General features: G+C 39.2%; 1 protein-coding gene across 5 annotated transcripts in view; it reads left to right on the plus strand.

Annotated features, from left to right (window-relative positions):
• MAP3K20 (mitogen-activated protein kinase kinase kinase 20) overlaps nt 1-27,264 on the plus strand; it is a 174,476-nt gene that overhangs the window by 98,832 nt on the left and 48,380 nt on the right. For all 5 annotated transcript variants that reach the window (XM_079923828.1, XM_079923825.1, XM_079923826.1 and 2 more), the window contains 4 exons: nt 2,827-2,913; nt 8,388-8,462; nt 15,195-15,301; nt 23,609-23,744. In XM_079923828.1, the coding sequence (XP_079779954.1) occupies nt 2,827-2,913; nt 8,388-8,462; nt 15,195-15,301; nt 23,609-23,744 (405 nt within the window). The remainder of the gene's footprint in view (nt 1-2,826; nt 2,914-8,387; nt 8,463-15,194; nt 15,302-23,608; nt 23,745-27,264) is intronic.

A 27,264-nucleotide genomic window follows, 5' to 3' on the forward strand; every position in this document is an offset into this window, starting at 1 on the left:
CTCAGAAGCTTCTCAGCCAAAACCAGCTTTGAAAATAGAGTAGCTTAAGAGCGAGCATCACTGCCTCACTTGTCTCTGAGCCCTGTTCCAGAACCAGCCCGGCTCAGGTAATGGCTTTCCATTGTTTGTAAAAGAAAAGGCAGGAAAAGTACACAGCCTTGTCCAAGTTTCTCTTCTGTAAACTGAAAATAGAAATTTCCCTTGTGAACCCAGTTTAAACATGGGGATGTCTCAATATAAAATGAGTTGGAAAATATTTTTAAGGTGAAAGATCACAAAAACGTTTGGCCTGCATTTTCCATAACTGATATTTTCAGTCACAGTTTAATATACTTTTTGACCTCTAAGTGACTTCCTCCACAAAGTTACATTTTTTGTGCCACATGTCATTTCGTTCAGTAGAAAAAGCTGTTGTCCTATCTCATACCACCTACTTTTTTGATACATTTCTGAATGGTGAATAAATAATAGGAAATCTTGAGATGTGCTGATCCTGGAATTAAACTAAAGACCTCATCTGGGCTTCAGGACCCCGTGGTTAAGGACACCATCCCCGCCATCCTTGCCAGTTTCACGTCCATCAAGTGGCTCCCTCAGCTGTGGTAGCTCTTTAGAGACACAGAGAGGGAGTAGAATGAAACTATCTTATTTTTTCCAGGATTAGAACCCTCGGAGAAATATAACTCGGGTCTTATTAGATTTTTGGACACTCTCCAGCTGAATATTTTGGGAGAAAGAATGACATAAATCTTTTTCTGGTGTCACTCCCCAGGCTCTTGGTTCTGCATCTTACCCCACAAAACCCAGGCCGCCTTTGTGCACATGTGTGCGCATGTGCAGTGTATTGTGCAAGCAGGCCAGACTCCAGAAGGAGGGGTGCAAGGCTGCTTATCCAGATGTTTTGGGGTCCAGGGCATTAGATTTATTTGAGGCAGTCATTCTTCCCATTCTCCTTAGGAATGCCAAATCCATTCACTTACATGCCCTTCATAAGCCTTCCCCTCCCCAATCCCACCACCGGGAGGGTGGTAATTGCAACAAACTGAGGGGCTTCATTTCCTGCTCAGCCCTCTTGCTGCCTCTGTCCCCCACCCCAGCCCCGTGCCGCCCTGTGTCAGGTTACCACACACCTGTTCTAGTTCTCACCCTTTCTTTACTTTCAGTGTTTGCTGGAATCATCCCCTTCTGGGATGCCCCTTACCTTTTCCTAAGCACTTCTGTGACTCAAATAGAATTATTCAGTAGCTCTTCTAAAGAAGTACCTGACACACTTGATTAAAAGCCCAAAGAGGTTTCAGTGAATTTCTTTTCCTCCTGCTTGAGCAGCGTCTGCCAGTTTCCCTGATTTTGCTGCTAATTATCTTCGTATTAGCCAGAATTCATTTAACATGTTATGGCTCCAATAAGACCGAGAGCGCTGGCTGAGGAAATCGTGCATATTGGATTCCCTTGAATAGTGTATATATCCTCAATCTACATTCTTATTTAGAAATGGGTTTTTGTTTTTAGAACAACAGAAGTGTAAATCAGAGGTGCTGAATTCGCTTCTGCCATGGCTCCATACCGAAAGTAGGGCCCGCTGCATTCTCTCTTATACTGTAGCTCTTCCCTCTCTACAATTACATGTGGTCAAGACCTTGACCTTCAGGGGTGAGACAGCAAATTCATATTCCAGCTCTGCCACCTGGTAACTCAGTGCCTTTGGGCAAGTTTATTTAACTTCCTTAAGCCTTAGTTTCCTCATCTATACAATGAGAATGATACCTCTCTGATGGGATTGAGATTAATCATGATAACATACCAAAAGGGTTTAACAGAGTAACTGGAACATAATCACTCAATAAATGATAGTGGTTGTTATTATTACGATTATCGTTGAAAAAATTATAATTGTTTTTGCACTTCACAAACGTATTGGTAGATTCAAATCTTAATACTCATGTGTATAAATAGAGAAAGAAACTGAATGTAAAAATCTCCATTACTCAGAGTTTAAAGAGAATACCGAATCATTGGCTGTTTTCAGCATTTCTAGCATCAGTGTGCTTCAGTACAAATTTATTAATCCTGCTAATCTCAAGGATTGCAGAGAGATAACACAAACACAAATTTGCACACGCATGAACACACACGCATACACAGCCTATATATATGTATATATATAAGACGCTTATTACATTTTAGAATATAGTATAATAAATTATGTGGTAGGTGGAGGAACATGAATCCCTTAGACTGACTCATTTTGAGAGAGATTTCTCCAAAGCACAAAATCTAAATGTTACAGTTTGGCGAGTACCTACCATTGTGGAGGAAGTGGTTTAGCCAGTGATTTGGATTTGGCCCTCGATTTTTTTTTTTTTATGAGACCATTATCGAACCTTTGAAAATATGGTTGAATTCCCAGTTATTATCTTATAGAGCAGTTTAGCAGAGATTGAAGGTGCAAAAGAGTTTTGACCAACAAAATATAAAATCTAGTTTGTGGTGATACATGAGAATGCTGTTAATTTACAAGATACAGTTAAATCACGGAGGCCCACTAGTTTCATAAACTTTTAAGCCTGGCTCTAGATATTCTAATTCCTAAACCAGATTTTTTCTTTTTAATATAAAAAAAGAACAGCAACAACAACAGCTAAAAAATATATATATATATAAAATATATGGAAGAAGTCCTCTGCATGGATATATACATTTTGCCCAAGTTTCTACAGATGGAGTTGGTTGTGCCTGGTAACTGGATACAGTTAAATGTTAAAGTTTCAGTAATATACCAAAAATATGAAGTACAAGAATAAAAATTCCATTTTCTTTTTGTTCCAGGTTCTCTGGGAGATGCTAACAAGGGAGGCCCCCTTTAAAGGTCTGGAAGGATTACAAGTAGCTTGGCTTGTAGTGGAAAAAAACGAGGTAAGTCTGCGATTCTCCATTCAGGTACATAGATCAGAAAACAGTATTGGGGTTTTGCAAAAGACTTTTTCATCTTCTTCAAATTGAAAGTAAGTTCACGCTTATGGAAAGATTAGCAGTAGGAGCTAACACAAAGGGTCAAAGTGATGTTATTCCTCATGAATGGACCCTTTACATCTAATTGTTGCAGCTTCACGTCGTGATGCTGTAGATCAAAAATTGTACAAGTACTGTACTAGTTTCTCAGTCTCAATTGTAAAACCTAGGGGTTTGTTCTTAGTGATGAAAGAAGCCATTGCGTCCAAGGTAGGGGAACAGTTTTAACTCCATCTCCTGCGTTTAGGACATCTTTTTTACTGTCCGGGAGTTGGTATATCTGTAAGAGACCTTCAGCTACTTCAACTTACCTCTCCCAGCAGGAGTCACTATAGTACAAGAAACTGTCGCTTAGATGAGAATTTCAAAAATAAAAGAAGAAAAAATAGTTTCAAAAAAGGGAAAAATTACAGTTTTGCCACCTACGTTGAACACTACATTGAAGATGAGCTCCTCACTGGAATTGGCGAGGCAGTGGCATAACTGTTCCCTTCTTCATGCAGAGCCTTTCCATTTCAAAAGAACTTCAGTGGCGTAAACACCGTTTGTGCTGTGTCCCCAGCCTCGCTTTTCTTCTTCCCACAAATTGAGGCTTTCCGTTAGTTGGACCCATGAGCCAACATCAGAGAACATGGTACATTCATATCAAAGACAGCAAATACATTTTGAAAGGTTTAAAATTGTGACTGAAACGCACAGCCATGGAAATTCTCAGCATAAGGATGAAGCATCCATTATCAAGGTATTATGAGAAGTTAGATCAAGTAATGGAAGCACGCAGTTGTCTTTGCAACGCTGTAAAACAACTTTATTTCACAAAACTTCTTCATTTCCACATCTTATCTGTGCCCTTCACAAAAGGGAAGGGTGCAGGCTTAGGGTAAAATAATTTGCAAAACGGTGAATATGTAGCAATATTCCCTTTTTAACGCTTTAAAAGAATTAGATTGATCCGCTCCCCATGTGAGTGCAGGAGCAAACTAGATCAATCAAAAAGCTGCTATTGACTGAGAGAAACCAAGTTTCCATATTTTAGATCACATAATTCATGGTTACCTTATTAATTTGTCCTTCTGAGCCATTGAGAATGGATGAAATGTTCATGATAGCTGAACTTGATGGGAGAGAGCTGCCAATTTAAGAAAAATAAAAAGATGTTATATTCAAGAATGTGTCTTACTCATCGTTTCACAGAGGCTGTTCTGTTTTAATTAAATGGGATGGTTATTCCTGGTGTGCTATTAAATCAGACCTCACACACAGGGTAACTGATTATCTCATGGTATGAGAACCCACTTGATTCTGTTCAGTTTCTTTTGCCAGTGAGGTGATTAGACGTGTAGTTCTGGGTTGACAAATAGAGTGAAGAAGATTATTGACCTTCTGTTGACTTTGGAGCAGAACACTCAATGTCATTTTTTCCCTCTGTATCGTTTCAAGATAAACTAGGAGGAAATTTTTTTTTAAAGCTGACTGGACCCTCCAAATATGTATAAGACAGAGTAATTAATATTTTTAATATTTCATTTAAAGGAGGACAGAAAAGGTGTGAATCTAAAGCACTTTAAAAACAAAGAGAAAAATGAATTTAGAAGCTGCCTTTGAGTAGCTGACTTGAGGGTTGAGAGTCCCCCATAAATTACCTTCAGAATCTCCTCAGCAGGCTACATGAGGAGGCCATCGCCCCCTTTCTCACCAGGAATCCCCTAAAGTAGAGTGTCCGTGGTGTGATCTCATGATCAGCTAATAACAGATGGAGACTCTTCAAATGCCTCGCATACTATATTTATTAAATGAAATAGTCATTTGAAAGAAACCCACATGGTGAAGTAATTTTTCTCAACTTTCTAACGAACCTAATGAAAATTGGGTATTACAAGGGTATTTGTTTGTCTGTTCTCATTCTGCATATTTATTTCATTTAGCAGAATATGGAAATTAAGTTCAAATGTAGTTTCCATTGTCATCATTCAAGAAAATGTCTTCATTCTACCTCATAAATGGAGGCACGTATTACCAAAACAAATTCTGTTGAGGTAGCATTAAAATAATTCCCAAGGATTTATTTTATTTTACAGTAAAATTGAGACTTTGACTTAAATGCCATTTGTAAAAATCCCTTCAACTTCCAGTTATTTTATTTTAGTTATTTTTACTCTGGAATTCCTTGCGCTATTGAGTTGAAAAGAGAAAGCTATAGTTTTTTTTAAGAGGCCTCATTGAAATAAAGGATGACATGTTTAAACTTTCAGAGAGACATTTTAAATGTGAGCTAGTCACACTAGAATGCTAGTCATCCTAGACTCATAGGAAGCTGCAAAAATATTACAAAGAATTCTGTGTGCCCTTCACCCTGCTTCCCCCACTGGTGAGACATAGGCATGGTATAGTATGAAAACCAGAAAACTGACACTGATACATTACTGTTAACCAGACTCTAGACCTTATTTGGTTTCACCATTTAGGATTGCTTTTTGCATCTATAGGAAGATCGATACTTTCTAAAAATTATATCTGAAGACCTTTAATTCCAAACCCTTAATAATGAAATAAGGTCTTCAAACAATCATTTTTCCTATTATTAAATCCTATTGAAACTAGAATCCATAAAGCACTGTTAAACTTTACAAAGCAAACAGTGAACTCATAGAAAGCATGAAATTAAGAGGGTATTACTAATAAATTTTAAAAACCTTACAGATGTGTCTATCTGCCTTTGTAATTTCCATAAAACTCAATTAGTAGTCATTCAGAGTGTTCTGGCATTATAATTCCTATCTTTATAAATGCTTAAATGTGTTTTATTCTAAGTAGCAAAATTACTATTCTTTGTTAACAGAAATCGTCAAAAACTTAATCCATTGTTCTTGACTACACTTTTAAAAAAGCTAATGAACTTGACTTAAAAAATAATTATTGCATCTTATGTTGAAAATGGTGCAAAAAAGAATATGATCTTCTTAAAAATATCATGCCTAATTTAGTGATTAGGAAATATTTTAATTTTAAATTTGAAACTGTTTTATTTTAAAATATTTAAGTTTTAAGTAGTGTTGCAAACCTGGTGCTAATATCTGGTTATTTCAGGATGTTTTAATGAGTTAGGAATGCCCACAGTTACGTAATCAGGACTTAAATATTTTAGATTCTCTTTTAAAATACTTTTTAGTGTACCAAAATAATCCGTTACATGAAGTGTCTGAGTCTAGATTTAACTGATCTTTGACCATCTCAGATAATTTAAAATAATTATGTCTCCTTTTATAATGTCTTACATGTGGTATCTAAAAAGTTTGCCAGTAAGAAAAGATCAACATCCATATTCAGCCAGTTCACATTTCAGTTCTTGGGAAAATGTTGTGCTAAAGTTATGTTGAAAATGTTACCTTTTATGAAAACTTATTTTTCATTACACATGGAGTACATTCAGTCACATAATTGCAGTCACTGTTTTTACTAGTTGCCATCCCCAACCATCTTACTTTTTTTTTTAAGTAAACACATGATTTTCCTTTTGACCTTCAACAAAAGGTTTCCAGTTTGCATTACAGTAAAATAATAGTACCATTTACTACATCTTGCTCTATTCTATGAAATCACAAGGCCAGAAGTTGAAAAATGCTTAGTGTAGCCTCTAAGTTGGAGAGTTGTTTTTTTGTTTTTTTACTTTGCTTTAAAGTTTTATTTATTTTGGTTTATTTTTATTTTAATTCCAAATATAGATTGTCTGTTTTCTTGCCAAGGCAACTGTTTTTCTAGTTTTATACGTAGCCTCCCCCAAATCCAACTAAATTGTTTTCAGTTTTTTATTTGCAAAACTTCTTGGCAAAAAATACTGTAAAATAAATCTTCTTAGTACAGAGGTTCTCAGCTCTATCACATCCAATGCTCTCTTTATAACAACTATGTTAATGCTTCGTCTTCTTCCCTGAAATGAAATTCAGAGGTAGTACAACATTGTATTTTAAGCCAACATGTTGCTCTAAATGTAATATAAGGAAGAAGTAAATATGTATTGCAATGGATAAATGCTCAGGCATAAAAACAGTAGAGGTGATGATGGAAGTTTTAGACGCTTCCACCTATGGATAAATAGAATTCAACAGCTACAAATGCAGAGTAGAAATGGGTTGTATTAATGATTCCAGTACCATGAGCAACACTGTTGTAGGCAAAATTTTCCCAAAATCTTGGTAAGGTTATGAATAATGCAAAAATCAATCTGCCCTTGATTTATTTTATTTAGTAGTTGCATTCATAGAATGTTCAGTGTATTTTTAAAATATCTTCAAAAATACTCTATTTATAAATCAGATTCTAAGGCTCAGAAAATTATAAGCCTCATTGTTTTCTTGTTTTACTCACATGAATGCACCCGGGGCATTTGAAGTTTGGTGGAATGCAGGAGAATTTTTAATCAGGGCTTTACTATATATCGAAAGATGGCCAGCATTCTTGACCTGCTCCAGGTGCAACCCTCCAGACTTTAAAACAAAAATGTCTCTGTAGGGCTTCCCTGGTGGCGCAGTGGTTGAGAGTCCGCCTGCCGATGCAGGGGACACGGGTTCGTGCCCCGGTCCGGGAAGATCCCACATGCCGCGGAACAGCTAAGCCCGTGAGCCACGGCTGCTGAGCCTGCGCGTCCGGAGCCTGTGCTCTGCAACGGGACAAAAAAACAAACAAACAAAAATGTCTCTGTAGATCTGTATACTGCCCCTGGGGGCATTACATGTCCTATGAGAACCACTGCTGTACAATGTTAGAACAAGACTAATCCTCACATTATAATCTTTGTTCTATCGAGTCCTTACAGTTTATGCATTTGACCAAAACTAAGCCATAAGGAGTCATCCATTCAGAATGTCTCATTTGCTGCTGAGAGAATGCACACTTCTTTAAAATTATCTCTGTGCTCAAGATGTTTTCAGAAGTTGTACACCTATTGCCAAAGCTGAACTGTTTTCCTAGTTACCTGGCCTGTTTGCATATCTCATAGTTGCCTATAAAACTACAGTGATAGATGTGTGGTTTAGATTTAGTGTTTAAGTTAGTATTTAAGTATTCCAACTTGCCCCTCTCGTACTGGTTTCTTTTAGACTTGATTCTATATTTTGTTGCACTTGTTGTGCTGAACCCTATTTCTTCATCCATTGTGGTTCCTCTTTGGAGGAAAACGGTAACGTGTCTTTAGAGATTAGATGCTATGAACCTAAATGTAAATTCTCGCCAGTCACATATTAATCAATGCAAGTTTTAAATTTTATGTCTTGTTTATGCTACTAAATTAACTCTTTTATACCTTTCAATTAGAATTTCCTTCCTTTAATGAGAAAATCCTTGTGTTTTGTTTTGATTGATTTTTTCTTTCCCTGTTACAGAGATTAACCATTCCAAGCAGTTGCCCCAGGAGTTTTGCTGAACTGTTACATCAGTGTTGGGAAGCTGATGCCAAGGTACACACACACACATATATATTGTTGTTGTTGTTCTGAAATTTCACTTGTTTGTTTGGCCTTGACTTTTTAAAACTTGGGGTAATAAAATTCATTACAAAGCAAAGCTGGGTTGCTGTTCTTCCGAGCCCCAGATTGACTGTGAAGGCTTTCTGTTGACATCTACTTGTCTTGATCCCTAGAAATCATTACTGGGTCTTTCTTACAGCACTCTGGCATTCTTGAGTCAATAAAAAAGAATTTTGTTACCTTGTTTTTAATCTTTAATAGTAACTGTTGCACCTTCATGTTATACAGATGCTAGCACACAGTGCTTATTGTAAGCCAGGAACTGTTCCAAGCACTTTATGTATGTTAACTCATTTATTCCTCAGAATATCTCTGTGAACTAGGTAGTGTTATTATCCTCATTTTACACATGAACACAGGTTAATTAGTGAGCTCAAGACCACACAGCTAGTAAGTGGTGGAGCTGGAGGATGAAGCCAAACCAGCTGACATAAGTCCCTGTGCTTAACCACTACACCATATTGCCTTTCTAGCCAAACACCAGGCAAAGGTAGCACTTCTAGGGAATCTTGATACACACTCCCTGTGGAGTTTCAGTGATGTTTTTTAAGCTATCGCAATAGAGTTGGAGAAATTCCAAAAATTAAGGCTTTCATGTGGTTATCCCATTCGAGCATGAATGGCTCATTTCCTTTCCCCGCAAAGATCTGTTTAAAAGACTCTTACAGGGCTTCCCTGGTGGCGCAGTGGTTGAGAGTCCGCCTGCCGATGCAGGGGACATGGGTTCGTGCCACGGTCCGGGAAGATCCCACGTGCTGCGGAGCGGCTGGGCCCGTGAGCCGTGGCCGCTGAGCCTGCGCATCCGGAGCCTGTGCTCCGCAACGGGAGAGGCCACAACAGTGAGAAGCCCGCGTACCGCAAAAAAAAAAAAAAAAAGACTCTTACATACATACAGAAATGTTTATAGGTAAAATGATAGGTGAGTCTCGGATTTGCTTCAAAATAAAGTGAAGAGAAATGGATGATGGTATAGATTAAATACCGTCATCCATGATAATTTTTGAAGTGATAGGTATATAGAGGGTCATTATATTGTTCTCTGTACTTTCTCATATGTTTGGAATTTTCCATAATAAAAAGATAAAAATTAAAAAGATCCTCACAGATTAAATATTGGAATAAGAGAGATACACTCAAGGGACTTCCCCGGTAGTCCCTTGGGTAAGACACTGCGTGCCCAATGCAGGGTGCCGGGGTTTGATCCCTGGTCGGGGAACTAGATCCCGCATGTGTGCTGCAACTGAGTCCGCATGCCACAACTAAGGATCCTATGTGCTGCAATGAAGATCCCTCGTGCCGCAACCAAGACCCGGTGTAGCCAAAAATAAATAAATAAATAGTTAAAAAATAATAATAATAGGGGGCTTCCCTGGTGGTGCAGTGGTTAAGAATCCGCCTGCAAATGCAGGGGACACAGGTTCAAGCCCTGGTCCAGGAAGATCCCACATGCTGCGGAGCAACTAAGCCCTTGCGCCACAACTACTGAGGCTGCACTCTACAGCCTGTGAGCCACAACTACTGAGCCCACGTGCCACAACTACTGAAACCCGTGTGCCTAGAGCCCATGCTCTGCAATGAGAGAAGCCGCAATGAGAATCCCACGCACCGCAACGAAGCATAGCCCCCGCTCACTGCATCTAGAGAAAACCCGCGTGCAGCAACAAAGACCCAACGCAGCCAAAAAATAATTAATTAATTAAAATAATAATAATAAAAGAGATACTCTCAAGACAGGAACTAAAATTTTATAGTTCAAATTTGTCCGGTTTTTCATGGAAATAGGTGTATTACAAACTGACCTTTTAAATAGAGATCTAAAAAGAAAGATTTAAGAATGGAATTTCTCCCTTAATTTAAATGCAGTTCCTGTGTGACCCCCAAGAAGAATGAATGATGATAACATATACAGCAGTTCCTCGGTATGGGGTGGGGGGTGGGGGGGATAGTTGGTTCCAGGACCCCAGGGGAATCCACGGATGCTCAAGTCCCATGTATCAAACGGCGTAGTTGAGTCAGGAACCCCCCGACCATCCTCGGGTTCAATAGCCTGTTGGAACTTGGGTTGATTGAATTCACCAATACGGAAACGTGCGTTTTGTCTAGTGGGAGTAACTTGTAATACTTGGTGAGTATGGGGATTGTGTTAGTATCAGGCAGAATTCATGTTGAATCATGAGTAGTGGTTTTCAGCACACTGTTCCACACCACAAGCGAGAACAGCTGAACACCAAGCACAGTAGTGCAGCCAGTAGCACAGCAAGGGACACGGACCGGAGAGGCCCCTCTGCCCCACGTGCTCCCTGTTGGCTGGGATGAGCGGTGCTTTGTCTTGGAAGAGTTTGTTGCTCTCCCCAGCCTTGTGCGTTTCACCTTTGGCCTGGTGAACCAGCAGCCTCCATCTGCTTTCACTCCCGTTCATCAAACTACCCTCACCCTTTTTTAAAGAGTCCTACATTTACTTAGTATTGTTTTTTATTAAGGAATTTAACAGTTTTTAAACTGTTAGTATTTTTATTTAGGTTTCTTATTGTTTCATTAGTTTTTTTATGACAAAGTTGATAGGTTTTGAATGGTCTGTCCTGCCCCTGTGTAGGCCTTATTTTAGTGTGTGATTTTTTAGAATATGGGGATTTTTAAGCATTAAGAGAAATGCCTGCACTTTGCAACTAATCCAGTGGAAACTATAAGTGGCTATTTGCAAGCTTTCTGTAGAACATTTATTTTATACTATTAAAATACTACCATTTTCATACTCTACCACTTATATGTCCGTTGTGGCCCAGTTGGTGATTTTTGTAGTATTTTTCTCTCTGATGCTCAAGTAGAAATGTCACCTGAAGTTATGTGTGCTGAATTAGATGAATGCAACTAGATCTCTGTAATTTTAATTATATTTCAGTATGCAAAGCAGGTTTTGAGTTTCTTAATCAGAAACTCTGTACTATGTTAATTAAAATTCTAAGAATATACATTTATGGTGTATTAATTAAATGATAGTGTAAACACCTACACAACAAGGACATTAGGTCCAGAGTTGACGCCATGAAGTTGGCATGTCTCTATTGAACACGTAGTAAGCTGACCCTTTTTTAGGGTCAGAGGAATCTTGTGTTCTAGCCCCATGAAGTATGAAGAATGTTTGAGATCAATTTTTATTTCCTAAATTCATGGCATTTTATTCTGATACAAATAATATATGCCCTCTATATTTGATTTGATTATGCATCCAGCTCACATTTCTGACTCTCTCATTGCTCTCTCCTCTAGACACACCTTACACACCTTTATTCCCTGAACATGTTCTTTTCCTTCTTTTCTTTTCTCCCCTGAGTACTTCATCATCAAGCCTTCCCTGGTTATTCTGTTTACCCCTGTCCATACTAACTACTTCTTTTCCAAAACCATAGTCTGAGCTACTGCCTCATCTTGTGCTGTTGCATTTTTAAAAATACCTTTTCTTCCTAAATGGATTACAGGCTCCATGAGGGAATAGAGCTAGCTTTTCTTTGTTTCCCTATAGCAGCTTCCGTAAATTTAGTAAGTAGATGTACAATTTTTTGTTGACTCAAGTGGCCAGAGCAAGGTTTATTTCCTGAGAGGCACATTTTAGTTCTCTGGCTAGAAGTATATAGCAATTCAACCAGGAGTGGGTGCCAGTCCTATGCCCATAGATAGAGCAATAGTTGGTTAAAATATATTTTATTTCTTTTTTTTTCAGTCCTTAGACTCTAGAGTATTAACACATAGATTAAAATATTCAGCTCACCTATAGAAATATATTCTTTTGCAATGAGGAGGTAGAAATGTATACAAGAGAAAGCTGCTATTAGGTAAATAAATGTTAGATCATTCCAGTGGCTTCCACCAGGTGTTCAAAAAAATTTTTTTGAAGAAAAGAAGGAAGTAAAGGTGGGTATTGGTTCAAGTTCTAAAATGATATTTCTAAAGGAGAAAAAAATAATAGTTAAAGCCCTGAGTTTGATAGGAAGTAATGTCTTACCGTCATGTGATAAAGCATTTTGAAGTGTTTAAGAGCATAGACCCTGGTTGTGTAACTTGCTTCCTGTGTGATACTGGGCAATTCATACTTTTCTGAGACTGAGCTTCCTTATCTATAAAACAAAAATAACAAATAATGTATACAGATGCTTAATAAATTGTTCTGGTTGTGCCTTTTTAAGTAAGCAAAGCCTACATAATACATAAAAGGAACCTAAACCGCTTCGGAGGAAGATCCTAGACCAAATGCCGTATTCTGTAACCAGAATACTCATTAAATATTAACACAAAATTCTACATTGTTGCTACCTTCTAAATGTTCACTTTGATAATTTCCATCTGAGAGCATATTCTAACTATAAAATTAAGATTTTTTCAGGGATACTTGCCATCCAATTACAAAAAGTTTTACCTTATCTCAAGAATGATTAAGTGGGGCTTCCCTGGTGGCGCAGTGGTTGAGAGTCCGCCTGCCGATGCAGGGGACACGGGTTTGTGCCCTGGTCCGGGAGGATCCCACATGCCGCGGAGTGGCTGGGCCCGTGAGCCATAGCTGCTGAGCCTGCGCGTCCAGAGCCTGTGCTCCGCAACGCGAGAGGCCACAACAGTGAGATGCCCGCGTACCGCAAAAAAAAAAAAAAAAAAGAATGATTAAGTGTAGGGAACAATATTATTTTTTGAAAATTTGTCAGCTCCTCCTGCTGCTTTTCCATGAAAAATGAAATCCTATATTTATTATATAATTAGTTCCTGTACAAACAATTAAAACATTTTTCCTTTTGCAACCTTGACTCATGGTGGGAGAAATTAAAATGGGAACAAATTCAAAGAAAACAAACAGAATTTTTTCAAATTTCCTACTTAAGGCACTTTTCTCTTTGCTTATTTCAAGGCTTAATGTACAATCAGTGACATCTAGCTACTTACGCCCTCTTTTAAAACACACACACACACACACACATACACACACGCACACCCTTGAAAGAGAACAATAATGGGAGAACTCAGAATAAATATCCCAGTTTTATATTCCTAAGAAAAATTGCTTTTCTTAATGTAGGAAGCACTCAAGTCCTGCGAGCAAGCCACCTCAACATTCTTCCTTCTTGTTTTTGTGCTCCTAAATTAAAATGCATGTTTTAATTGCTGCAACGGTAATTTGTTCAGAAATGGTATAATTATGAGGTGTGATGAAGAGAGAATGTACATCATCCTTTTATTATCTTTCTCCATTTTTGTTTAAACCTTTTGTCTCAATCTTGGCTAGAGTCTAAAGAGAGAGACTAGGGTAGTTTTTGCTAGCTAAAGAAATACATCTAACCACTCCTTTTTCAATTTCTAGTAAACAGTACCTCAGAGTTTCCCAGCATCAAAACTAGTTTTAATGTGGAATAAACATTGAGAACAGTGAAGTTATGATGGCTTTAAAATTGGGGAATTTTTCTCTGAGCAACTGGTTTAGGAAATTTTATAAGTTCTGCTAGATTAATAAGTAGATTTCCCCCAACATTTTATTATAAAAATTTTCAAACATATGGAAAAGTTGAAAGAATTTTACAGTAAACACTGGTATACCCATCGCCCAGACTCTACTGTTAACTTTTACTATACTTGCTTTATCACAAAGATTTTTTAAAATAAATTTATTTATTTGTTTATTTTTGGCTATGTTGGGTCTTCGTTTCTGCACGCGGGTTTTCTCTAGTTGAAGTGAGTGGGAGGCTACTTGCGGTGTGCAGGCTTCTCATTGTGGTGGCTTCTCTTGTTGCAGAGCACGGGCTCTGAGCATGTGGGCTTCAGTAGTTGTGGCTCATGGGCTGTAGAGCGCAGGCTCAGTAGTTGTGGCACACGGGCTTAGTTGCTCCGTGACATGTGGGATCTCCCCAGACCAGGTTTCGAACCCGTGTCTCCTGCATTGGCAGGTGGATTCTTAACCACTGCACCACCAGGGAAGCTCCTATCACATAGCTTTCTTTTCTTGGCTGCATTGGGTCTTCGTTGCTGCACGTGGGCTTTCTCTAGTTGCGGTGAGTGAGGGCTACTCTTCATTGCAATGCACGAGCTTCTCATTGTGGTGGCTTCTCTTGTTGCATAGCACAGACTCTAGGCGTGCGGGCTTCAGTAGTTGTGGCACGCAGGCTCAGTAGTTGTGGCTTGCGGGCTCTAGAGCACAGGCTCAGTAGTTGTGGCGCACAGGCTTAGTTGCTCCACGGCATGTGGGATCTTCCCGGACCAGGGCTCGAACCCGTATCCCCTGCACTGGCAGGAGGATTCTTAACCACTGCGCCACCAGGGAAGTCCTATCACATAGATTTTTAAAAGACTTAACTTTTTCCTTTTAGGAGTCCTTAATCATACCCAAAAGAGAGAATTAGTTAGTACTTTCCTTACCTGGAAAAATACTATAATCATTCCAACCTTAGGCCACACAATAGAAAAATGACATCTGAGTCTATTATGAATAACTGGTTGAAAATAAGAATTATGGTTCCCTAAACCTGAGCAGTCTGACAGTTGTAAAATAACTAAATCGGGACATTACATCATATTTTATTTTGTTTTATATAGTAATAAGGTGACTTGACCTTATTACTATACCTGTGGATTTTCTCTTAAAGATCTACTTTCTTGCATCCCAACAAGTGATTATTTTTTCTCCTTCAGAAACGGCCGTCTTTCAAGCAAATCATTTCAATCCTGGAGTCCATGTCGCACGACACGAACCTTCCTGACCAGTGTAACTCATTCCTGCACAATAAGGCAGAGTGGAGGTAGGTGCCTCGCATCCGAGTCACATCATCTGACTTTAAGGGATCATGAGTAGCTTCAGCCAGGAACAGAACCTGGAAACTTGATGACAGTCCTGATTCCTTAGAAATTGGGGCTTTTTTGTGTGTTTTTGTGTTAGAAAATTTTGGAGATCGAATAAGCCCTCCCTCTCATATGTAAGCAAAGAGTGTTCCTCTAAGCTTGTTGCTTTATCATATGTCTAAGTATTTAGAAAGCATATTAAAACAGTATCTTCTGAGATAAAAGACGGTTACCTGACATTCCTCTGTATACACTCTGTGTTAGGAAACTTTGTCCTCTGTCCAGTGAGAAATAAAAATACTGTCTGCTTGGAAATATGCAGAGCACTGTATCTGTTGATGGAAGAGTTAAGGAGACTGTAAAAACACTTTTAAAAGGAAGTTTTTGATGTTATAAATCCTATTAAATGTTTTCAGGTGTAAACAAACTTAGTAATGAGAGAATTGTATTGTGTGAGTGGAAGAAGTAAGCCCGAGATGAGACATTGGAGCCGGGTCACATGGTGCACGAATATAAATAGCATGTTTGGAAGCTGACATAATTCCTCCCTGACTCAGCAGAGATTTAAGTAACTCATCTCTGCTCCTGTTAGCTATGGCAGTAACGTGACGCCTGGCGCCACCTGCCGATACCAAATGAATACTGCAGGCACTTAAAAAACGACAATCGTTTACTCCTGTGATGACACATTTCTTTGGGCTTTCTGTTTGGTGTTTTACAATAACCTTCTTTATTTTTTATTCTTTGGGAATCTCTAGGACCAGTGAGTTAAAATGAATTTTTACTTAGTGATACAAAAGTAATACTGTTTGCTGGAGTCTAGGTGTGTATGAGGGACTTTGTTCTGGGCTGAAATAATCAACAAAACAAAACATGTAAGTAATATTTGTTTCCTACAGTAAGAGATCAGCACAAATCTAATCAGATCACTCCCATTTTAAATCAGTATAAGGGGCTCCCATTACTCTAGGACAAAGGCCAAAATACTTAAGATTCATGACACCCTCTGTGCTCTTGCCTCAGCCACCTCATCTTAAGAGCATCATTCTACCCCTTAATTTTTGACGTTGGTCCCTCAACACATGCATATTTCTCCCTCATACCTTGCAAATGCAGTATCTTCTGTATAAAATTCATCCCATTTCAGCGACACACCAGCCCTGATGCCCAAACCCAACTTAGCTCCTACTACTACTGCTTCAGATAGTAGCTGAAAAAAACTCCTTTAAGGAGGTGTTCCCTGACCCCAGACCAGCTGAGGTTCCACTTTATGTGCCCTGAGAGCATCTCCTTCATAGCTTCTACTGCAGTTGAAATTAATAAGTAGTTCTGCAATCTGTTGTTTAATAATGTGCGTCTCGCTGGCTAAAATGTAAGAGAGTCGGATCATCTCTTTTGTTCCTTGCTGTAACTGGAGCCTCTAGAACATATCTTGAATACCGACCGCAGTTGCTCAACAGATATTTGGAGAAGGAAATACCACGGTGGTAATAATATTAAAAGACATCACAATATTACACAAAAGAATAGAAATATGTAAGTTAATTTGTTTGCTTTGACAAATGTGCTTCTTACACTCATTCATTCAGATATTCATTAAACCTCTGCTGGGGAAAGGTGTCCTTTAGTATTGGGCTGTGGTGATGAGCAGAACAGCCCCAGTGCACATGGAGTGTCAGTACTGGATTACTAAACACAAATATACGAATAACTTTCATTACCATTTTGATAAGTATTATGACAGAACATTACTGGACGTCTGAGTGTATATAACCATGAAATCTAATCTAGTCTGAGGGTTTAATAAAGGGATTCTCTGAGGAACTGCTGTTTGATCTGTTGGCCAAAGGATTAGTAGGATTTTAATACTACTATTAATACCCATGAGATAGGGAGTCTTTGAAGTAGGTCAACAAAATCAGAAAATAGGGGGAAAGTTGGTAAGTTTTCTATATAAAAATGTAAAACCTCCATAAGACCGAAAGCAATACCCACCATCAATAAATTTATAAGACAAATGCCATAGTGTTACAGCTTTTTTCCTGTATGATAGATCATCTGTTCTAGAAGTTTCTAGTCTCAGGACTCCATTACACTCTGAAAAATTATTGAGGACTCCAAAGGGCTTTTGTTTAAATGAGTTACATCTGTCAGTATTTACCACATTCAAAATTAGAACTGAGAAAAAAATTTAAATACGTAGTTATTGATTCATTTAAAAGACAGTAATAAATCCTGCTTCTGCATTCAGCCTATGGTACTATCCCACGTCATGAAACCTGTGGAAAAGTCTGTGCACTTATGAGAGAATGAGAGTAGAAAAGGTAAATCATGTCTTAATGTTATACTGAAAACCAATTTAACCTTTGAAAAGCTCTCAGGAGTCCCCAGATCACACTCTAAAACCACCACTTCTGTCTTTAAAATAACATTTTAATTAAAATATCATATTAAAGGGCCTGAAATGGCATTTCACAAAAAAAGAAGTCAAATGACCAATAAACATGTGAAAAGTATTCAACCTCATTTAGCAATCAAATCAAAGGGAACATAATTTATTCATCAGATTGGCAAAAATTTATATCATGAAAATATCCAGTGTTATGAACTTCCTCATACTTCGCTGGTGGGAAAATACTGCCTTTTGGAGGACAGTTTGGCTGTATCGATCAGACACCTCTCCCACTGCCATTTCATTCCTAAGAAAATAAACGGGAAGGTTGTGCAAGAATGTATGGACATTTGTTTATCACGTCCTTTAGAATGATAAAACTGGAAATGAGCTTAAAGTAAAATAAAAGATTGATTTGGTTTTTTTGTGGGTTTTATGATTTAGAAAATTATGATATCCCCACACACAAAATAGTATGGAACCTTTCATGATATTACAGATCTGATAAACGATTCAAAAATGGACGCTACGGTCCAGTACGTTCAGAATGATTCCATTTATTCTAAAATAAACACGTATTTATGTGTACATGTATGTGCACATAGAGAAAAGTATAAAAAGGTCAGTGTTACATATCATTGGGTAATGAGATTATGGGAAAGCGTTTTCTATGTGTATATCTTTATTTTGTATAATAAACCTGGATTCGTTGAATAACAAATTTATTTTTTTAATTCTTCAAGCTAAAAAGATGAGAGAAATAAAATTGGTAATACATTAATGTATTTTAGTAAAAGGGAAACAGTTGCCTAGGGGGCTTCCTCATTGGCTGTCTTTCAGGAATTCGTTAATCCTGAGAGCTGGAGAAAGAATATATATCTTTACCTGAAGCACTAAACCACAGTTTGAGCGGCAGCAGAGCTGTTTTAATTGAACTTGGTAATTGGTTAAAAACGTGGGGAATAATAATCATATTAATTAGAGTAACAATAACGAACACAGCTGTCATTTATCACATTCTTAACCAGACGCTTGTAGTTTATTTGGACTATCTTTTTTAATCCACATAGCAACCCTAGTGTGTACATCACAGGTGCAAGAACCGAGACCTGGACAGGTTGGACAGCTGCTCAAGATGATACCATGTGAAACAGAACCAGCGCTGGCACCCAGGTGGTCTGATCCCACGGGCCTGCTGTGGCACACACGCTGTGCGGTGCTGTCCCTGAATTTGTGGCCAGTGTCATGCCCTCCACTGGATTCCCTTTTAGCAAAGAGAAACATCACAGGGGCATGATGGGTTTTTGTTTTTGTTTTTGTTTTGCGGTACGCCGGCTTCTCACTGCTGTGAGAAATAGATAATATATATATTACATTTATATTACTTTTTTTTTTTTTTTTTTGCGGTACGCGGGCCTCTCACTGCTGTGGCCTCTCCCGTTGCGGAGCACAGGCTCCGGACGCGCAGGCTCAGCGGCCATGCTCACGGGCCCAGCCGCTCCGCGGCACGTGGGATCTTCCCGGACCGGGTCACGAACCCGTGTCCCCTGCATCGGCAGGCGGACTCTCAACACTGCGCCACCAGGGAAGCCCAAGGGCATGATGATTTTAAGTGATGATTAGGGCAAAACAACTATCCCACTCAACGTGCCAAGTGTCCAAAAGAAGGAAATGTTTTGTCAGGTCATCTGGATATTTCAAAGGACAGCACGTTCAGACCACTCCTCTCTTTCCCCTGACTTTTATCTGGTGTCTGAAACCATGCGTCTAGGGTCCAAAGTGTGTGTAGGAAGTTAACAAGTATCAGTGAAGTCGGACTCCCGTCCTGCTCTGGTGTTTCTGACAAACGCTTGTTTGCTGGTGGAGCTTCCTCTACACATAAACCAGATGGAACATCTAGTCTTAGAAACTTAAATGATTATTCTGAAAATTCTTTTTAAAACTAGGTTATTAAAAACCACATGAACTATGTCCTTTCCTTTTACCTAATAGGTGATAGGCAAGAAATCTAGTGTCAGACCTTTCCTTGTTCATCACATCTTCACCTTGTTTCTCCTCCTATTGACTTATTAGCAATAGTGGCCACGAGCATTAAGAACAGAAAATGTGTCATCCTCTTGGTCGTGTTTTCAATTCTCGTTGCCCTTTGTGATTGTCTGCAGCCCTGTGGTCACCTGCACTGAGTGAGCCTCATGTCGCTGTGATAGTGCATTCAGGGTCTCTGTCTCTTGGTAAGACATTCTGCTGGTTGCATTCTTCCTTGGTGATCAAAATATTCTTACTCTGGCACGCCTTCTTAAAAACAAAACACAGAGGGCTTCCCTGGTGGCGCAGTGGTTGAGAGTCCGCCTGCCTATGCAGGGGACACGGGTTCGTGCCCCAGTCCGGGAAGATCCCACATGCCGCGGAGCGGCTGAGCCCGTGAGCCATGGCCGTTGAGTCTGCACGTCCGGAGCCTGTGCTCCACAACGGAAGAGGCCACAGCAGTGAGAGGCCCGCGTACCGCAAAAAAAAAAAAAAAAAAAAAAAAAAACAGATTTAAAAAACTAATCTTTGCAATTTGGATTTTAGCACAAATCATTTAATATATAACACTAAATGTAATATATATATTATCTATTTCTCATGTAATATATATATAACTTTTTATGAATTAATCTTTTATTTCAAAGTAAGTTTCTGTCTAGTAAAAGAAGATAATTGTAGTTCATTGCCTGTTTTTGACGTAGGGAAAATTTTCATCAACTTAAAACATACTAAACTATATTTTTAGAACAGGAGGGTTATATAAGGGCATCAGCCAATGCATTTGATGCGAAACAGTACATCAAGAAAAACAGAGGGAACAGCCAGGGGAGCAACTGTCTTTGTGTTGCCATCCAGGTTTGGGTTACATCTCTTGTGGCGTAGGACCTGGACCACTGCTGTCAATATCCCGGGGCGTCTGGGAAAGCCTCGTTGGGGAGCATATTTACTCAGTCAGTTTTTGTTTTTCTGCGACAGCTTTTAGCTTACTTAGCTTTACTTAACTGTTGATGTATTTTCCAGAAGGGCTTAAAATCAGAGTGGGCTCCCAGAGCTGGAACTTGAGATGAATCCTTGGCTTAAATGACAAGTGAAATTGCATGCGTTGGCCATTTACCCCAATCAAAAAGAACACCAGTGAGCTCAGTCTCCCTGGCAAAAGAGTTGGGACTGGGCTTGGTGGAAGCACCACGTGGCAGCAGCCCAGGGCCCTGCCGTATCCCACTGAGTGTGCCCAGCTCTGCTGCTTCCTTTTCTCACCCTCTCATTGATTGAAGATGGCTCATTCTTTCCTTTTTGTTACAAAAGTTTTAACCTAAGGTTTTCTACACTGTGTTTTTTCCCTTAATCCTCCATTTGAAAAATAAAAACACTTATTTATAAATGGGCGTAATACTTTGTCTGAAATATCAGGGATAAAATTTGGATTTTATGATACAGTCATCATTTTGAAAGATGGCTGATTTACTGCTTTTCCTTAGGGACGCTAGTGTGACTTGACTTACCTGGCTTTATCATTTTCAGATGACACCAATAAAAGGGACAGGGTTGACAGCAGAGGCTTTTCCACTTACTTTCCTGCCTCCCTTGCTCTGAGGTACTTTGCAGACAGCCAGGGAAGTAAAACGTGGAGCCCAAGTCCAGAAACACCTCAGTAGCTGTTCCCGGAGTTGGGTTTTGCCAATTAATACCCAGAACCTTTTTGTTTTCCTTTATCTGCTTCTCATCTACAAGGGCATTGGGATAAGCTGTCCACTTATTCTGATTTTCCCTGGACATAAAAAGGCAGACTTTGGCTACATACAGTCATCAGCTTAGATCTGGGGGCATCTACCTTCTGTAATCAAAGTCCCAACCAGGATCGCACAGTCGGACGTGTAGGTGTGTCCCAGGGGCACATGGAAGCAGCTGTTGGCTCAGCAGCTAATCTCCAACCGGCTTTTCTTTCCAGTCCCTTCCTTGTTCTGCGTCCTTCCCTCTGCGCCTTCGCTAATCCTTCCTTCCACCCTTCGCTCTGCTTCCTCTCCTCCTTTCTCTCTTCTTCCCTCCCTCCCTCTCGGTCTCTCCTTCTTTCTCTCAGTCTCTCATTACCGTTGCTTTTCTCACAGGCTCTTCAGAAACTGAAAGGGAAGAACTTCCAACTCTCAGAGCATAAATTTAGACTTAAACATGATGACAACCCTGAAGGAGAAAAAAACCTGCCCTGAGCCATCTTACCAATTTCAGTTTCTATAAAGCACAGGTCTCTGTAACTGGCCTTATTGTTCCAGGTGGTGAGGTTGGTCAGCCCATAGAGACTAAGGAGGGAACTAACTTGCTTTTGAAATGATTAGAGTTAAAAGGAACCTTAGAGTTCATCTGGCCCAGGATTCCCACACTTGCCTGATTGTCAAAAAACGACCTGGCTCTTCTTTCAGATAATGGAGATTCCTAAGCCCTACCCAGCCCTACTGAATCCTGAGCTCTGAGGAAGGGTCCTAGGAATCTATGTTTTGTTGTATGTTTTGCCCAGGTAATTATTAGGATCAGGCAACTTGTGGAGCCCTGATAGAAGATAACTACCACCCCGTACAACTGAGGAGACTGAGTCCAGTTAATCAGTCAGTTACTTGAGCTACTCAGCAAATAGGCTAAGGTGAACTTACTAGGGGTAGGACAGTGATCATATAACTGGAGTGTCATTTTCCCATCTCTCTCTTTGTGAGATTAGTACCTGTTTCTTGGGGCTGTAATGAGAGTAAGATGAGATAATATATAATAGAGCCAGATGACCGTAAGCATTTTTTTTTTTTTTTGGCTGCACCGTGTGGCTTGTGGGATCTTAGTTCCCCGACCAGGGATCAAACCTGGGTCCACGGCAGGGAAAGCCCAAATCTTTTTTCTTTTATAAATTTATTCTTACTTATATATTTGTGGCTGCGTTGGGTCTTTGTTGCTGCACGTGGGCTTTCTCTGGTTGCGGTGAGCGGGGGCTACTCTTGGTTGCCGTGCGTGGGCTTCTCGTTGCAGTGGCTTCTCTTGTTGTGGAGCACAGGCTCTAAGGCGTGCGGGCTTCAGTAGTTGTGGCTCGCGAGCTCTAGAGCACAGGCTCAGTAGCTGTGGCTCACAGGCTTAGTTGCTCCACGGCATGTGGGATCTTCCCAGACCAGGGCTCGAACCCGTGTCCCCTGCATTGGCAGGTGGATTCTTTTATTTATTTATTTATTTATTTATTTTTGGCTGTGTCGGGTCTTCGTTTCTGTGCGAGGGCTTTCTCTAGTTGCGGCGAGCGGGGGCCACTCTTCATTGCGGTGCGTGGACCTCTCACTATCGCGGCCTCTTCTGTCATGGAGCACAAGCTCAAGACGCGCAGGCTCAGTAGTTGTGGCGCACAGGCTTAGTTGCTCCGCAGCATGTGGGATCTTCCCGGACCGGGGCACGAACCCGTGTCCCCTGCATTGGCAGGCAGATTCTCAACCACTACGCCACCAGGGAAGCCCGGCAGGTGGATTATTAACCACTGCGCCACCAGGGAAGTCCCAAAAGCCCAAGTCTTAACCACTGGACTGCCAGGGAACTCCTGACCATAAGCATTTATTAAATGGCTAAACCAAGACCCAGCTCCATAGCTCAGGCCCCACCCAGTGGTTCTTCACTGCTTTGAGAAAGTATTCTGAGCTGATGTTTCCAAGCTAGAAACTACCTGTTGATTTTGAAGGATATGAAAGATTTCCTATTCTCTGCTCATTTACTGTTTGGTTTCAAAGCACAGGTTTAGCCTTTTCCTTTGATTAAGCATTGTGATGGACCCCTCAGCATGTAACACCTCTTCAGCAAAGTTGCGACTTAAACCAGTTATATCCCTGTGCAGGTGTGAAATTGAAGCAACTCTTGAGAGGCTGAAGAAACTAGAACGTGACCTCAGCTTTAAAGAGCAGGAGCTCAAAGAACGAGAAAGACGGCTAAAGATGTGGGAGCAAAAGCTGACGGAACAGTCCAACACCCCGGTGAGTGTTCCCTGCAGGGTTCACGGATCCCGTACTTAGGAGGCTGGCTGAGCATGGCAGCATGGCACCCCTCCACCCTCCCCTGCTGCCTCCTCACTTCCTGCCTCGTGCCTCTACATTAAAGGATCCACATTTACACTCCCGTAGCGCTCCTATCTCTTTTCAATTAACAAAATGCCAGAAATTTAGAAGGAAAGCTTAGCCTATTTCTGGCTCTTTCTCCGAGAACTGTTATTCTGTCAGTGTGTTCGTGTATTAGAATTACAAAAATAAAATTCAGTGTATTTTCACACCATCTGCTAGATCCCCAGAGCCTGTGCCTCAAGGCTGATTAACTCTTTATAGAGTCCGCCGGTAATTAATAAATGTTATACCAAGGCAGCTAGCTGTCTGAGAAAGTCGTTGATGTGTCAGAACTTCACCGAGTTTTCCTTCTAAAAGAGAGCTAACTTAATGATCTATAAATGACGAGAATTAATATTCCTTGCTCAATTTAGGGTCACAATCATGGGCAGCAAAAGATTGGAAAAAGACTTCTCTCAGGACAAGCTTCCAGTATTTACTCCACCAAAAAATATACTGGTTTTTTTTTCCAAGTCCTGTATTTGGACTAAGATAAAAATGCTTTGTAAGGATTTTGCTATTTATATACTTACCATGAGCTTATATGTTAACATGATATATTAAAATCTAGTCAAATTTCAGCATTCTTCCCTATTTTAAATAATTTATTATTTTAGGAATTAAGTATAAATTTATCATTGGCTTTTCCAGGGTTTTTAATGGGCAATATATGTCCACTTTAAGATCACAAGTAATAATAAGACTAAAAGTACACTTGTTATGTACTTTAAATTCATTTTTGATAGTTGCTATGGCGATTATACCAAAAAAATTCTTAAATGCCCTTCACTTTGTGATCTTCAAAAAACTTTCTTGGGCTTCCCTGGTGGCGCAGTGGTTGAGAGTCCGCCTGCCGATGCAGGGGACACGGGTTCGTGCCCCGGTCCGGGAGGATCCCACATGCCGCGGAGCGGCTGGGCCCGTGAGCCATGGACGCTGAGCCTGCGCGTCCGGAGCCTGTGCTCTGCAAAGGGAGAGGCCACAACAGTGAGAGGCCCGCGTACGCAAAAAAAAAAAAAACTTTCCTATTTTTAAAAGTCTTAATCTCCATTTAGCAGCCAATGCCCAACTGCAAAGTACTTTCCAGTGTCTAAAGAATAAAATAGTTTGCCTCCTTTTCCAATTTATGTGGAGAAATAACCTGATTTCCAAAAAAGGAAAATACAGTGAAGTTAAATGTTTATCATCAGATTTAACTTTTTCAAAAATGACTTTGGTTATCCAGGGAATCCCAAAGTAAGAACTGAATTGCTATGCATAAGACTGTCATGGGTACCACATCTTATAAGTACCACAGTACTTATAAGTTCAGTGAATTTTAACTTGGCTCTCAAAAAAGAAGTTAAGGAAAGTTTCCTGTTCTGGTTGAATTGGTACCAACAGGCAGACTCAGAAAGCATTACCTTAAGGATCTTCAAGGGAACACTGCTTCTCCCAGAGCTGATGAGAGGCAAAAATATGGCCATCTTCTGAAGTCTGAGAGTTGTGGAGATTTTTTAAGTACATTGAAATCTTAAGCTATAAAGCACTGCATGGCTTGACTCTTTCTAAATGTAGCATTTTAAGAAAAAACTTTAAAGGACCCATTAAAGTATGCTTTAGAACCTTTCTTTAGTTTACTGGCATTAGTTTTGCTAAGAAATTATGGGCTGCCTTGCACACATTATTGCTATTAGTAACGCAGTTGTATAATAAATGATGAAAAACTCTGAGTGCACAGTAGGTTGTATGCTTGCGTTTTAAATGCAGAAAACTCTCTGTAAAGGAACTGCTCTGAAGGCTACCATCTAACAATGGACAGCATGCAGCACGATCTCAATGAGATTTTCTTCCTTTTTTTTACTTATGAAGGCTAAGTTTTCTTTCTGTACAGTACTTGCTTTTAATGTCTCTTCTTCATAGAGCTGGTATTTCTGAAGGAAAGGTTTGTGCTCAGGTATTTTATAAGTAGATATTTTCTTTTATCCTCACATCAGTTTCTAGTTGACTTTAAATGAGGTTTCTGAGAGACTGATAAGAATAAACCTCTTTTAAAAGGAAGCGACTGGAGGTTGAGGTTTTCTCTGTGTAGCCTCATCTTAATTATAAAAGTTTAATATTAAAGTAACGTCATAAAAAAATTGTATTACTGCATTTATTTCAAGGAAGGACACTACTTTCTTTCCTGAAATTAAAACATTAGTTAAAGATATTTGAGAAGCTGAATCTTCCATACACAAATATGAACAATGTTTATTTTTAATGATTGTTGTAGCTTGATGTAGAAATTTTACTTCTTTTAAAAATAATAGATTATTTGAGAGGCATTTGTTGAGATCTTAACATAATGTGAAATAATTATGAAATATATGAAATAATAAAATAGATAAGCAGCAAAGAGATCTTGAGAGTATCTAACAATTGAAAACAAATTTGAGAGGCTGGGAAATTTGACTGCAAGGAAAGTAATAGCCCGTTTCCGGTGTTAAAGGATCTAAAACAATTTCTTTCTTCCATGTAACTTCTGCTTTTTAGTTGAATTATATGAAGTTCTGATTGAACTAATAACTGTAGAGGTCTTTTCCTAGTGGAGTTAAGATAGTTTTTTTAAAAAAAACTTGATTCCAACTTTAATTTAAAAATTAGGAAATTGGTCCTAAAAAGTACCTTTACATGCAGAATATGAAGGTCATCCCAGAGTTATATTACTTTTTTACCCTTATTTAAACAGCATCAAAATAGAAGCCTTAATTTGCTTCTTTCTCAAAGGAAGAGGCAGTAACACTTTGAGATCCTAACAGTTTTACCCCTGAAATGAACAACATTTATGGAAATAGGTTGGCTGTTTAAAATAATTATGTAAGATTGAAAATAAATGTCTGTATCTGCTCTGAGAAGAATTCCTAGAAAAAAATTCTGCTAAAAGAAGGAAACTTGTAGAGAATAGAGACAAATGTAACAATCTAAATTAATACTAGTTTCCTTTCCTCCCAGTTTTCCCATGTATTTACATACTTGTTTATAACTTAAATGTTAGAGACAATCTAGAATTTGTTTACAAGTGAATGATTTCATAAATTGGAAAACAAGAATTATATCTGGCTGTAATAAATAATAAAGGGAGACAAGTGAATTCTAGACTGTTTATAGATACTTAATCTAGCTAAAAAGGTAGCTAATGACCCAGATCTCCCAATTGACTGCTAAACTGTTTTTATGCTTCCTCTAAGCTTTTCTTCTTTGGTCCAAGGTTTCTTGTTTATTTTTTTTAACTCGAGATTTAATCTCTACTTAATTTCTCTTTTAATATAATAATTAACTAAATGTTTCCATATGAAAGTCAAATTGGGAAAAATTGAGAGAAATTCTAAAAACTACTTTGTTTTAAGGAAAAGGAGGGCTTAAAACTTACAACTTC

Source organism: Stenella coeruleoalba, assembly GCF_951394435.1.
Source record: "Stenella coeruleoalba genome assembly, chromosome: 6".
NCBI classification, from domain to species: Eukaryota; Metazoa; Chordata; class Mammalia; order Artiodactyla; family Delphinidae; genus Stenella; species Stenella coeruleoalba.